Below are 12,479 nucleotides of genomic sequence, written 5' to 3' on the forward strand. Positions count from 1 at the left end.
ACCGAGCGGTAACGGCGCCTTACCTCTTGGGATCCGACAGGTCAATATTGGTGCCAAATTTAATGATCTTCCCCGCTGGCTTCTGCTCGCCGCTGTGGACACAATTAAGTATTGAGTGTACACTGCAAAAAAAAATTCATTTTTTCCAGATTTCATTTTTTGCCTTTTTTTGTCATAAAAATCTTTACCTGCTACTTTCTTTTGCATTGTTGTCCTTGTTCAGGGTTTCTGAGTTGCTGGATGACTCCTTGTCATCTTCTTCATCATCATCATCTTCCTCCTCCTCCTCCTCCTCCTCCTCCTCTTCGTCGCTGCCTTTCTCCTCCTAATGTCAAATTGTGTTTACTCCGCAGCTCCCTGGTGGGACGAGTAGTCGCCAAAGTGCCGCTGCCTTACCTGCAGACTTTCCTGGAAGCTGGACGCCTGGTACTGAGCGTACTTGGCGATGGTGGTGTGGGAGCGGCTACTCTCACAGGGCCACGTCTGACCAGTCCCGCTGGGGTCCCAGTTTTCGTCTGCCGGCTGTTGCACCTGAGTCCTGACCTCCACCGCTTGCTCCGCGTTGGCCTCCACCAGAGACTTGGTTGAGAACAGACCCAAGTCTGCCAAACAAGAAGGATGCTTATGATTAACGTGTGTGATTGTGGAAGTGAAAAAAAAGCGAAGACAAACTTACTGATGCGCAGAGATCCAGCCAGTCCTCGGATGACCGTGACGGGGTTCTTTGGGTCTGTGCAGAACTGCAGCAGCACGGGAGAGAAGGCGTCCCTCTTGCTCTCCAGCTGCACAAGAAAAAAAAAATGCTATTTCAGGGATTGTATTTCATGCTATGTCATATAGAAATGTGTGTATGATTTTAAAAAAAGAAAATAAAAAGTCCTTGGATATTTTTGTATGCTTGAATTTTGAGGAAAAGAAAACTTAAAAAAAAAAGTACAGTAATTGCAAAACAAATACTGGGAGTCTGTGCGTTTTGGCCTCTTAGGGGCAGTGTGGTGCCGTTGCAGCCATGATGGACGCACAATGAGAACAGAAGAAAGTTGCGATTGAATTCTATTAAAATCCACAGCATTTCTGTATAGTCCTTCAAATAACCATATTGGTTATTTGAAGGACTATTACTATATGCTAACTTCCTGTTAGCATTTGGATGGGATCGGCTATTTTCTAGCATTAGCGCCAGGCTAGCGATGTTTTAAATGCACACTATGTAATTTTCCTTATTGTGCATTTAGTTTTACAGTCAACTCCAACAGGAGTGTCTTTAAATAGCTTAAAGTACACTTAGGGACGGCAGAATAGTCAATTGTCTTACGTAAATGCTAGGCGTAGGAGGGTTGAGTTTCTCTCTTGGAATCGGCTCCTCTGACATCATGATTGGCTTCACAGAAAAGGCCGGCAACAAGAAAGACTCCCTGAACTTCCCTTTCACTCGAGCCCCCCTGAGACAAAATACAGAGACGGTTATTGAGCGTTAGTTTGGAGATTTTCCCATGAAAAGCCTGCCGGTCCCATGTGGTGTACTCACTTGCAAGATCGGATTATTTCAGCAGCCGTGTTCTTGATGCTGATCTCTCCCAGGGGGATGCTCTTGTCCTCCACCTCGGAAGCGATGAAGGTCTCTCGGTCGCCGCTCTCCACTTTGATCAGTCGGATCTTCAGCTCCTTGGGGGGCCCGTCCGACAGCGCTTTCAGCTTCAGCAAGTCGAGCGACGAGCCCGAATCGCCGCTCTTCTTCGACATCCACTCTGTGTGCTCGCCCTCGCCGGCGGAGGTGAGCCGTTTCTTTTTCTCAGAGTCATGATGACCGCGGCTCTTCCCCTCCTTGCTCTGGAGGTTGAGGTCGCACAGGATTCGCCGGTCCTTCTTGTCCTTGTGGCTCTTGCCCTCCCTGTGCCGCCTGTGGCTGCTGCCGGAGGACGACGAGGACGACGACGAGTAGACCGTCTCTTCCCTCTTGTCTCGATGCTTCCTCCTCTCTTTTGTATCTTCCTGCTTGTGGCCGTGCTTCCTCTTCTTCTCTTTCTCCCTCTCTCTGTCCTTGCGGTGCTCCTTCAGTTTCTCTGGCTTGTGTCTGTCCTCGGCTTTAGTCAGTTTGTCCGGCTCACGAGAGATGGTGATCTTGCAACCGTCGGCCAGTTCTGCCAGCGACGACTCGGAGATGGTGGTCAGACGTCGCTCCTCCTTGATGGCTTGGTAAAGCGTTACGTTGGGCGCGATCTCGTTCTGGACGATCCTTCCCACTGTGATGGCTTCATCGACAAGCTCCACCTTCACCTTCTCGTCTTCAAGCGGACGGGACGGGGAAGACTTTGGAGGAGGGAGCGCTGGACTGAAAGGGGGATTGTTGGAATCGGACGTGGGGGAGCCGCCATGCTGTTGCCGACAAATATCGGGACCCAACGAGAGCGACGAGGAATATTTGACTCCGAGCAGAGCCGATGGTGGGGGTCTCCCAAATGGTCCGCCTCGGTATGCGTACTTCTGGCTCTCCAGGGCTGTGGTCCGAGACTTGAACGTGCTGTTGACGCCAGTTTGGTGGAGATGGGGTCGTTGAGGGGGCGGGGAACAAGACGGGGTCTCGGAGTCCTCCGCTTCCTCGTCCTCATCGGCCTCGCTTTTAGCCCGCTCGGGAAGACCGTAAAGTTTGGCCAGGTCGCTGTGGCGGTAGGTGCTGTTCCCCGCTCCCACTCCTGTGTTTTGAGGCGAGGTTTTAAGGTAATCCTCCTCTTCATCCTCCTCTTCCTCCACCTCCTCGTTAAGAGAAGACGTCCGGCTGCAAGGGGACGCCAGCGAGCCTTGCCGGCTGAGCACAGGCGGGCTGGCGTGGGGATCGACTCCAAAGTCTTCCTGATTCGGCTGACGCTTGAGTGCCGGGAGGAGGTCGGGGGCACAAAGGTAACTCTTGACGGGAGGCACGCTCGGCGCAAACGTGTCGAGGAGACCCTCGCTGTACATCTCCTCCTCCTTTTTGATGGATTCGTCCAACATGGCCATGATGTTGGCCAAGCCGTCGGGGAGCAGCGTGGACAACTCCGAGGGTTCCTCCTCAAACGGAGAACTGTCCGAACGCAGGGCGGGCGCAGACACAGGGGGGGGCGGCAGGTTCTCTCTGGGAAAGGCCTGATAGAGCTTGGGGGGCTCTCGGAGCGTGGGCAGAGAGCCCGCCGGGTCTTTGGACTGTTTGGGCGCAGCCTCCATGGCGGGGGGCTTGCCAGAGTAGAGCGTCTGGTGCTGGTTGATCCCTGAGGTGTTGTGCGTTGGAGGGGAGCTGCCCCACATCTCCCGCTGCCTCTGCTTCTCGCGGGCGTAGTCCGTCTGCGGCGTGAGCGGAGGCGGCCGCAGCCTTTCCAGGGGAGTGCCGCCGCCGCCGACCGCCTGGCCAGAAGCGCCGCCGCGGCTCAGCCACGGGTAGGGAGGCGAGGCCTGCGAGGAGGCGGGGGCCGGAGGAGTGGAGCGAGGTGGGGGCGCATTGCCACACAGAAGTCTTTCCAGGCTCTCCATGGCATTCTGCTCTTGAACCCTTTTCCGCATCACTTTCTCCTCCCTCCTCCTTTTCTCCTCCTCTTCCTTCCTTTCTCTCGCCAGCCTCTCACGCTCCTCCTCTTCTCGCTTCTTTTTCTCCTCCGCTTGCCTTTCCCATTCTCTCCTCTTGCGTTCCCGCTCTTGCTTTTCCCACTCTCTCTTCTTCCTCTCCTCCTCCTGCAGCCTCTCCACTTCCCTCCTCTTCCTCTCTTGCTCCCTCAGCTCCCACTCCCTCCTCCGCCGACGCTCCTCCTCCCGTTTCTCCATCTCTCTCTTCTTCCTCTCCTCATCCCTCTTTTCCTGCTCCCTCCTCTTTGTCTCCTCCTCGTGCTTACGTTTGATCTCCAACTCTCTCTTTCGCCGCTCTTCCTCCTCTCTCTCCTTCCTCCTCCTCTCCTCGGCTTGCATGTGGCCCTCAAGCTCTGCATCAAGCTTATCCAGCGCCTCCACGATGGACTGTGGGCCCGAAACGGGGGCTGGATGAATCTGCCGCTGACAGTACGCCTGTGAGGACACCTGCTGATGGCTGGAAGATTGGAAGTAAACAGGAGAACTAGGAAAAGGCTTTGACACTCTGCTTGTAATGACGCTGTTCCCTGTCCTGGGGAGCCCTGAGGAGAACAAAGACGATGACGTTGAACACGCAGGAACTTGTGCCACAGCCTGAGGATAGAAGGAGGTCTTCCCCGTGTTGACTTTGGAGGGTCCATTTTCTTGAGGTCTTCCTCGTACCTCATGGTGAGACTGGTTGACATTCAGCTGAGGGCTTGGGGGATATCCATGGGGACCTCCGGTGGAGCTTTGGGGTGTCGGCTCATTACTCCTCTGCCGGTTCCTGTTGGTGCTGTTCACCTGGCAACCACCATCTGAGCCACTGCTGTTGCCATAGCCACCGACGGAGCAGGAGGAACGATTGGGCGTGATTACGGGGGTGCGGGTAGAGATGACGGGGGGCAGGCTGACGTGAGGTTGATGCTGACTGTCTGGACCCTGATTGTGGCTCTGCTGGTGATGAGGTATCAATCCTGGAGGTCTGGAGATGCCGGAATCCTGAGGGACGACATGTACATACATTATTATCAGCAATCACCACATTTAAACATTTGGGGCCTGATTTACTCAGATTTGAAATGGCATGTTCACTCACACTAACAGATTGCGCAACACTATTGGCAACATTTGAGATAGTGACGGAAATGGTCTTATTTAGAAAAAGGTTTTGCGTTTTTGGGTAGCTCTGACGATTGAAGTGATGCAATTGGAAGGCAGTCACATTCACATTTATAAGAGACATGGCATGACTCCTTCTTGTGATTGGCTCTTAAACCAGCCTTTAGAACATTCAGAAAAGCTCCCAAATTGCAATGCTGGATCGACGATATGTCTCAATAATATTTGTTTTTGGAAATTCAAAAAGATAATTGTCATAGGTGACCTAGCATGACTCCTTCTTGTGATTGGCTCTAAGTCAGCCTTTAGAAACAGAAGCTCACAAATTACAATGCTGGACAGATGATACATCCTTAACATTTTTGTTTTCGGAATTAAAAAAAAAGCCCAAAATAACTCGAAACCTAAACTCAAGTCCACAACTCACCAGCGGGTGGCTGCTGGGCCTACTCTGGTACCTCCACACATCATAAGGCCCACTCTGCTGAGGTACTGAGGTGGCGCTGGTGGGAGGCAGTGCAGGCGCTTGGGGGCCGCGCTGCCCCAGTCCAGGGTGAGGCTGAAAGTGGCTGTAAGGCACACTGCTGCTGCTGCTGCTGGCTGCGGGTTTTGCTGGTGAAGACTGGGCGTGCCGATGCGGATCTCTGTCCCCTCTGTTGGGAGCGAGCGCCCCGGCGAGAGGGCCTCTGTGGCTCTGGGTCTCCGTAGCGTGACAGGGAGGAGCTGGCCCCAGTTTGGCAGTGGGGCTGAGATAGGACGAGTGGGGGGACTGCTGGTTGACAGCCTGAGGTTGGAAGCAGTCCCTCTGCAGAGGAGGCGCACATCCCGGGTTGTAACTAAGAGGAGGCGAGTTCAGAAGCGGTGACACGGTTGTGGGAGCGGGTGTGGCCGGTGGCGTCTTTTGCGGGTAGTTGCCCATTGCTTGTTTATGGGCCTCCTGAACAAGAAAGAATACAATATTAACATTCAATGTGATGTTCAGATAGATCAGGGGTGGGCAACCTTTACTGTCAAAAGAGCCATTTTAGGCCAAATAAATAACAAAATAAAAAATCTGTCAGGAGCCACTAAACATTTGAATATTGTGATGAACGAAACAGTGTGTATTGTATGTATTGAGGACCCAAGAGCTAATTAGAGCTGCAATATAACAGAAAAATATGCAACATTCAATAGTTTGAGATTCATTTTCTTCAACCTTTCGTCTTCTATTTTTGGATTTTATCTTTTGTGTGTAATTTTGTTTTTCATACATTTTTAGACTTTTCTGCCATTCTGTCAAATTTCTTACACTTTTGACAATTTTATTGACATATGGTAAGAATCTGCCTCTCTTCCCTTTTTGGACATTTTATGGCTATTTTTTGACATTTTTTCTGCCTTTTTTTACCATCAATTTTCTGACATTTTTGGTAATTTTGTGTGCATTTTATGTTAATTTTCAGGATTCCTTCTTGTTTTGGACATTTTATGGTCACTTTTTGAATGTTTTCTTTCCTGCCTTTTCTTAAAACAATTTTCAGACTTTTTTTTGGTGGCAATTTTGTGGACATTTGATGATAATTTTCGGGATTTCTTCTTTTGTTTTTAGGCATTTGATAGTTACTTTTTTTTTGTTAGAATACATTTTCTGTGTGGGGAATTTCATGGACATTTAATGTTAATTTTCTATTTTTCCTCTTTTTTTGGGGACATTTTTAGGTGATTAAAATTTTTTCCATCTACTTTTCATTTTTTGTGAAAGCTTGAAAATGTATCTAAATCATTACATAATTTAAAGAATATCCATCCATCCATTTTCTTAACCGCTTAGTCCTCACAAGGGTCGCGGGGGGGTATTTAAAGAATATTTTATCTAAAAATAAAGATAAATACGTAAAAAAGTATATTAATTTCTACTATATATATTTTTTTTAGCTCCACGGACAGACTAAAGAGCCACATGTGGCTCCAGAGCCGAAGGTTGCAGACCCCTGAGATAAATGATAGCACCAATAACCGCTCCGGTTCTTACAATTCGGCCATGGAACTCTGACGGTGGCGAGTTCTTGCGATCACAACTCTGAGGCTGCCAGGTATTGTTGTCCTTCTGAAGCGGGTTCCAGAAGGCTGGTTTGGGGTGGTGGGGCTGAGAGAGCAACGCCTGGCCCGGTCCAGGGAAGCGTTGCTGGCCAGGATGCAAGACCTGCACAAAAAGACAAAATGATCATGTGAGTGAACGAGCAAAGAGTTTTGAAAGGGTTCGAAAATGGAAATTGTCGCGTTACCTGATCCGAACTCTTTTTCCTCTTGCTTGGGCTGGGCCATTCCTCCGTGGACGAGCGGGTGGGCGGGTGCGCGGATGGCGCAGGAGTGTGCTGGATGACAGATTGTTCGCCAAGTGGAGGGCGCGGTCTCTTCAGCTGACTACCGGCCGCCATCTTGCCAGCGGGTCCCCTTTGCTGCTAAGAGGACATTTCAAGGAGCAATAAGAGAGTGTGTAGTCGCACCAGAGATCAGGTCAGGATGGCTGCCGTGGGGTGGATGATTAAACATGATCACAGCCAATTAGAGAGGCGCTCACCTGATGCACCTGAGCCCACATGTCGTCTCCCAGCAGTGGCGGCCCCCGGGGGGCATGGTGCTCCTGAGGACCCCCGAACTAAACAGAAAAAAAAAAAACATTCAACAACAGCGCACAAACTTTGCATTTGAACTCAAGCCAGCATGTGAACTCACCTTTAGCGGTTGGCTCGGCCTACTGGCGGGGAGATGCGGGTTGGGGGGGGCCCCGCCGCTGCCCGCGTAGCCGCCATTATGGAGGCGGAGTGAGTGCTCGGGGAGAATCACGCCTGGATGTCCTTGGGGAGGATGGTGGGATTCGTACAGCTGGCCGAGTTGCTCCCATGCCCGGTGAGGAGGGGGAGGGTGAAGATGATGAAGAGGATGATGAGGAAGTGGCCTCAGCTGCTCCCTCGGCAGACCCGGCAACATCGGCTGCGGGAGATCCAGCTTCTCTCCTCCTCGCATGGGCCTGGGAAAGGAAAAACAAACAAAATAGTCAATTAGTGTTGCACTGCGGCGTCAATTTCCTACTTTTACGTGAACTTACCCATTATTAAAGAATTTATTGGGTTGGTTGAGTCCATGAATTGGACCAGGAGGTAGATGGGAAAGGAGCTGGTGCTGGTTCATTCCAGGTAAACACCTGATGGGCAGGGCAAGACATCAAAGGACACGTTAAATTACACCGCATAGCTTCATCCTCACAAAAGTAAAAAAAAGTTTTTTAAACAACTACTTTACAGGGTGTTCCAATTTGAAATGAATACGTGTGTGCGGTTAGAGAATCTGTTTGTGTTTGTGTTGGCATGGCAACTCACCTGCCAGGTGGCTGCCAGGCGCGGCCGCCCACGGGAGCCCAAGGTCCCCGGTGGAGTCCATCCAGAGAGAAGGAATCCCGTGTGCCACGCCCGCCAAACTGCTCCACTGCGTGATGCATCCAGCCTGCGGACGGGAAGCACGAGTCACCGAACGGCTCTGCCCGATGACCCTCAGCGTCGCCATTAAAACATTGTCAGATATCACAATAACATGTCCTATGGCACAGGTGTCAAACTCGAGGCCCAGGGGCCAGATCTGGCCCACCACATTATTTTTTGTGGCCCGCAAAATAAGGATGGACCGATTATCGGACGGCATTGAGCGGTGAATGCTTGCGAATGTAGCGAATTTGGGGTTTTCATCAGGATTTGTCAGATGTTCACAGACAGTTTTTACTTGTCGTAAAGAAATTATAAATATGTTCAGACAATTTTTCACTGTTTGTGAAGATCTTTTAAAACCTTTTAGGAACCCTGTCAAAAACTCAAGTTAGCTTAATTTGCATGCATTTGTCGCTCAAATGAGATACAGGTAATTTTTAATTGATGTATTTATTTAAATTTCAACTTTACTGTATACAAAATTATGATACTGACACTGGGAACTCCCGACACTTTATTTACTTTTTTTGGGGGGGGGGTTAAAATTAAGAAATCATGTAAAATTTTGGGAAAACATTATCTACAGTAGAAAATTTCAGATAGCCTTTTACTTAGTTTTTAATTTAGTTTAACACATGGTGATGACCCGGGAAGCTCCCTGCAATTTTTCATCATTTTTAAACAAAGCTGTCTATTCTTTATATATTTAAAATTAAAAGAAAAACTTTCAAAGTGTTAAAAATGTGAAACGTTTTAAGAAACATTTCAACAAAGTTAATTTTTAAAATTTTGACGCTAATATTTACTACAAAATAACATCGGCTTGAAATATCGGTTATCGACCTACTAATAATCAGTATCGCCCCTGGGAAAAAAATCGGTCTATCACTCCCATGAAAGCAAATCATCCGCATCAACTTCTTTGATTCTTGCTAAAATTTGTACCAAATTTTACTTTTTTTATGCAATGAACAACTACATATTGAGTAACAAGAATTATTTGTTGGCCACCCCCTTTTTATAGTAACAAACGATATGCTTCTAAGTTCAAACCTAGTTTAAACAATAAATATAGAGTAGATAGATATATTGCTGTTGTTTTTTTCAATAATTTTGTCCATTCCACTGATTGATTGTGTTTCTACCTACCAGACTAGCCGTGTCCGTGAAGCCCTCCACTGCAGCACAGAGAGGGCCTCACTCCAGTGCTTGAAATATCTCAACTGTCCCGTTCCTCGGTCTTCAGCTGTGGGAGAGAGGAGAGTGCTTTTAAGTCAAATTCATTTTTCACATCCAAACTCATGTGATTCTTGTTCCTGGTAACCTTACATAAATATGATATCAAATATAATGAAGGCCTTTGTGTGTGTTTCGGCTGCACTGCATCAGGCGGCCTTTAGGGGGCGTTAGCACAACATTCAGAGGATTATTATCAGGGCCCAGATGGCTATGGGGTGGGGGCAAGGGGGGTTGGGGGGGGGGCACCTACGAGGACATACCCTGGTTACTGTAATCCTTCTAAAGGCCTTGTGATGATAAAAGGGAAAAAAAAGACTTTCTGTGCCAAGTGTGTCTGTAAGTGTACGCAAGGATGGAAGTGCTGCCAAGTGTGAGGAGTGGGCGCCTGTGTGCATAAATTGTGTGCCTGGTGGATACACGGGGGCTTTAATCTCATTACAGCAGACACGATGGAGGAAGAGGGGGGGGGGGGCAGTGGCAGACGGTCTGAACAGGATGGAAGGATAGATTAAGGAGAAACGATGGAGATGGAAGGAGTGAAGTGTGGGAACAGAGAGGTCACCCACGCATCTTCACAGTTGGCCGTGAAAAAGTAGACACACAAAAGGGAAAACACCGACTGGCCACTCGCTCGCCTCCCTGCTGCTCTTGGATCAGCAGATGACACAAAAGATGGAAGGTGGCAACAATATACAAAGAGGCTTCCAAAGCGCTTCGTGCCATTCAAGATGAGATTCTCACATTTTTGGGGTGAAAATATTCCGAGGATATTTTTCAAAATCCTAATGACAATAAAACATAATGAAATATATTGCTTACTGTAATACAGATGATTTTATTGTTTGTTAAAAACATATCAGGAGAGGACCTTGAAAAAACTGATCGCATATTAACTCATTCACTGCCATTGACAACTATAGACGTCAAAAATTCAGTTCATATGTAGAGAGTCAAGGCTGGCCTTGAACCCACTGAAAAAGAACAGGAGTGGCTCCTTGCTTTAACACGATGTCTATCAGAATTTTAAAACTACCAATTAGATCACCCAGAGCCGTAGTTTTAACGGCTTGAGCTCTGGTAATGATGCCATTGCTTGAAATGATTGGAAAATTGTTGGAGAGAAGAGACATGGCAGGTGTATTAGAAATCATAAGATGGTCTAGCTTTTAAAAGATGGCTGGACAGCGGAAGTCCAGTGTCGTAGTAAACCATACAGCTTCCCGAGAAATGTTGATTTTGCGAGCGGGTTCGAGCCTCGCTTTGGGCAACCATATGTTCTCTTTTTATTTACCTTGCCTACATATTTTAAAAACAACTTAGTTTTACGAATTATTTTTGTACAACTATGACATTAAAATAAAATACATCATACACAAACACCACTTCTGTTAGCAAAATGTTGTTTCGGGGTTTTCACCTTTTTGTGTTCGTGGGTTTTGCTATTTTGTTTTTGTTTTTGCAATTAACGTTTTTTCATTTTTGTCATGTTTTATTTATTTGTGTTTGCCATTTTTGGGGTTTTTTGTTTAGTTTTTTGTATTTGTGATTACATTTTTGTTTTGTTTTTTGTGTTTGAGATTTTTTTATTTGCTGTTTCATTTGGATATTTTTTTTTTGGTTTGCAGTTTTTTCATTTGTTTGTTTGTTTTTGGTTTGCAGTTTTTTGTTTGTGATTTTATTTTGTTTTTGTGATTTATTTATTTGCTGTTTCATTTGGTTTGTAGGTTTGTGTTTAATTTTATTTTGTTTTTGTGATTTTTTAAAATTTGGTTTGTAGTTTTTTGTTTAATTTTATTTTGTTTTTGTGATTTTTTTATTTGGTTTGTAGTTTTTTGTTTAATTTTATTTTGTTTTTGTGATTTTTTTATTTGGTTTGTAGTTTTTTGTTTAATTTTATTTTGTTTTTATTATTTTTATTTGCTGTTTTTTGTTTCATATTATATTTAGTTTTGTGATTGTTTTTGTTTGTTGTTTCATTTGGTTTGTAGTTTTTTGTTTTGTTTGGTTTGTAGTTTTGTGTTTTGTTTGGTTTGTAGTTTTGTTTTGTTTTGTGGTTTTTTGTTATGTTTTGTTTGGTTTGTAGTTTTTTGTTTTGTTTTGTGTTTTTTTGTTTTGTTTTGTTTGTAGTTTTTTGTTTTGTTTATTTGCTGTTTCATTTGGTTTGTGTTCACGTTTTTGCATTTGTATTTTTCAACCGTAGACCAAGGACCAAAGTCTGACCGAGTGAGAGAACTGCCCGCATACAACTTTAACCTACCTTTGCACCAGGCGTGGGATCGAACCCACGCCAATTTGCATCGTAGGCAAGTGAAGGTACCACTCCTCCACTTGAATCCGGGATGAGTCAACGTGTTGGTGGCGATTTCTCCAGCCCCTCCTCTCCCCACCCCCCCACGTGTTCGCTCTGCCAATCGTGATTTGTTGTGTTCAAACTTAAGCCATGGCGCTAAAGCATGCGTGTTCAGTGAAGCATGTGTCCTCTTTTTTTCTTTTTTTGCTTGTTTCAGAGTTTAACGAGCCACTTACAATTTAATTGTTTGATTGACAGCTCCCTTCAAAAGAGAGCGGTCTGTATTGTTTCCCTTTTCCCCTCTCTTTTTTTAAATGCTTTATTGAACAACGTGCACTCACAGCAACAGACATCGCAAAAGTCACTTTGAAGTCGACACAGTGTCGCTAAACAGATCACTCCACATACTAAAGACACCAGATTGTTTTTCCCCACGCATCACCTTTCTTTCTTTATCTCCTTGACTCAAATGCGCATATCTCTCTCCCCGGGAGTATGAGTATGTACAAGAGTATGAAAACCTAGAAAAAAAATTATTGTACATTTAGAACAGCTAAAAAAAATTGGGATTAATTGTGAGTTAACTAGTGAAGTCATGTGATTAATTACAGTTAAAAAATGTAATCGCCTGATGCCCCAAATTAAAAAAAAAAAAGAAGATTATTAAAAAATTAAGGGCATCAGACGATTACAATTTTTTATTGTAATTAATCGCATAACTTCCATAGTTAACTCACGATTATACACAATTTTTTTAATCTGTTCTAAAAAAAAATCTAGGTTTTCATACT

The 12,479-nt window shown here is 46.0% G+C and overlaps 1 protein-coding gene across 2 annotated transcripts in view; it reads right to left on the bottom strand.

The window, feature by feature from the left end:
- The window catches only part of kdm6ba (lysine (K)-specific demethylase 6B, a), a 55,457-nt gene that overhangs the window by 4,449 nt on the left and 38,529 nt on the right, over positions 1–12,479 (bottom strand). Inside the window, exons 5-18 of one of the 2 annotated variants that reach the window (XM_077543888.1) lie at positions 9,309–9,405; positions 8,058–8,181; positions 7,787–7,882; positions 7,414–7,708; positions 7,259–7,336; positions 6,963–7,136; positions 6,710–6,880; positions 5,123–5,632; positions 1,529–4,575; positions 1,316–1,442; positions 677–782; positions 397–602; positions 189–325; positions 24–92 (exon numbers count right to left, since the gene is read on the bottom strand). In XM_077543888.1, coding sequence (XP_077400014.1) covers positions 24–92; positions 189–325; positions 397–602; positions 677–782; positions 1,316–1,442; positions 1,529–4,575; positions 5,123–5,632; positions 6,710–6,880; positions 6,963–7,136; positions 7,259–7,336; positions 7,414–7,708; positions 7,787–7,882; positions 8,058–8,176 — 5,135 coding nt within the window. In that variant the 5' untranslated portion in view covers positions 8,177–8,181; positions 9,309–9,405. Of the gene's footprint in view, positions 1–23; positions 93–188; positions 326–396; positions 603–676; positions 783–1,315; positions 1,443–1,528; positions 4,576–5,122; positions 5,633–6,709; positions 6,881–6,962; positions 7,140–7,258; positions 7,337–7,413; positions 7,709–7,786; positions 7,883–8,057; positions 8,182–9,308; positions 9,406–12,479 lie in introns of both variants that reach the window. The other variant, XM_077543887.1, reaches the window with a different exon arrangement.

The sequence above is a fragment of the Vanacampus margaritifer genome, chromosome 15, assembly GCF_051991255.1.
Source record: "Vanacampus margaritifer isolate UIUO_Vmar chromosome 15, RoL_Vmar_1.0, whole genome shotgun sequence".
Lineage (NCBI taxonomy): Eukaryota > Metazoa > Chordata > Actinopteri > Syngnathiformes > Syngnathidae > Vanacampus > Vanacampus margaritifer.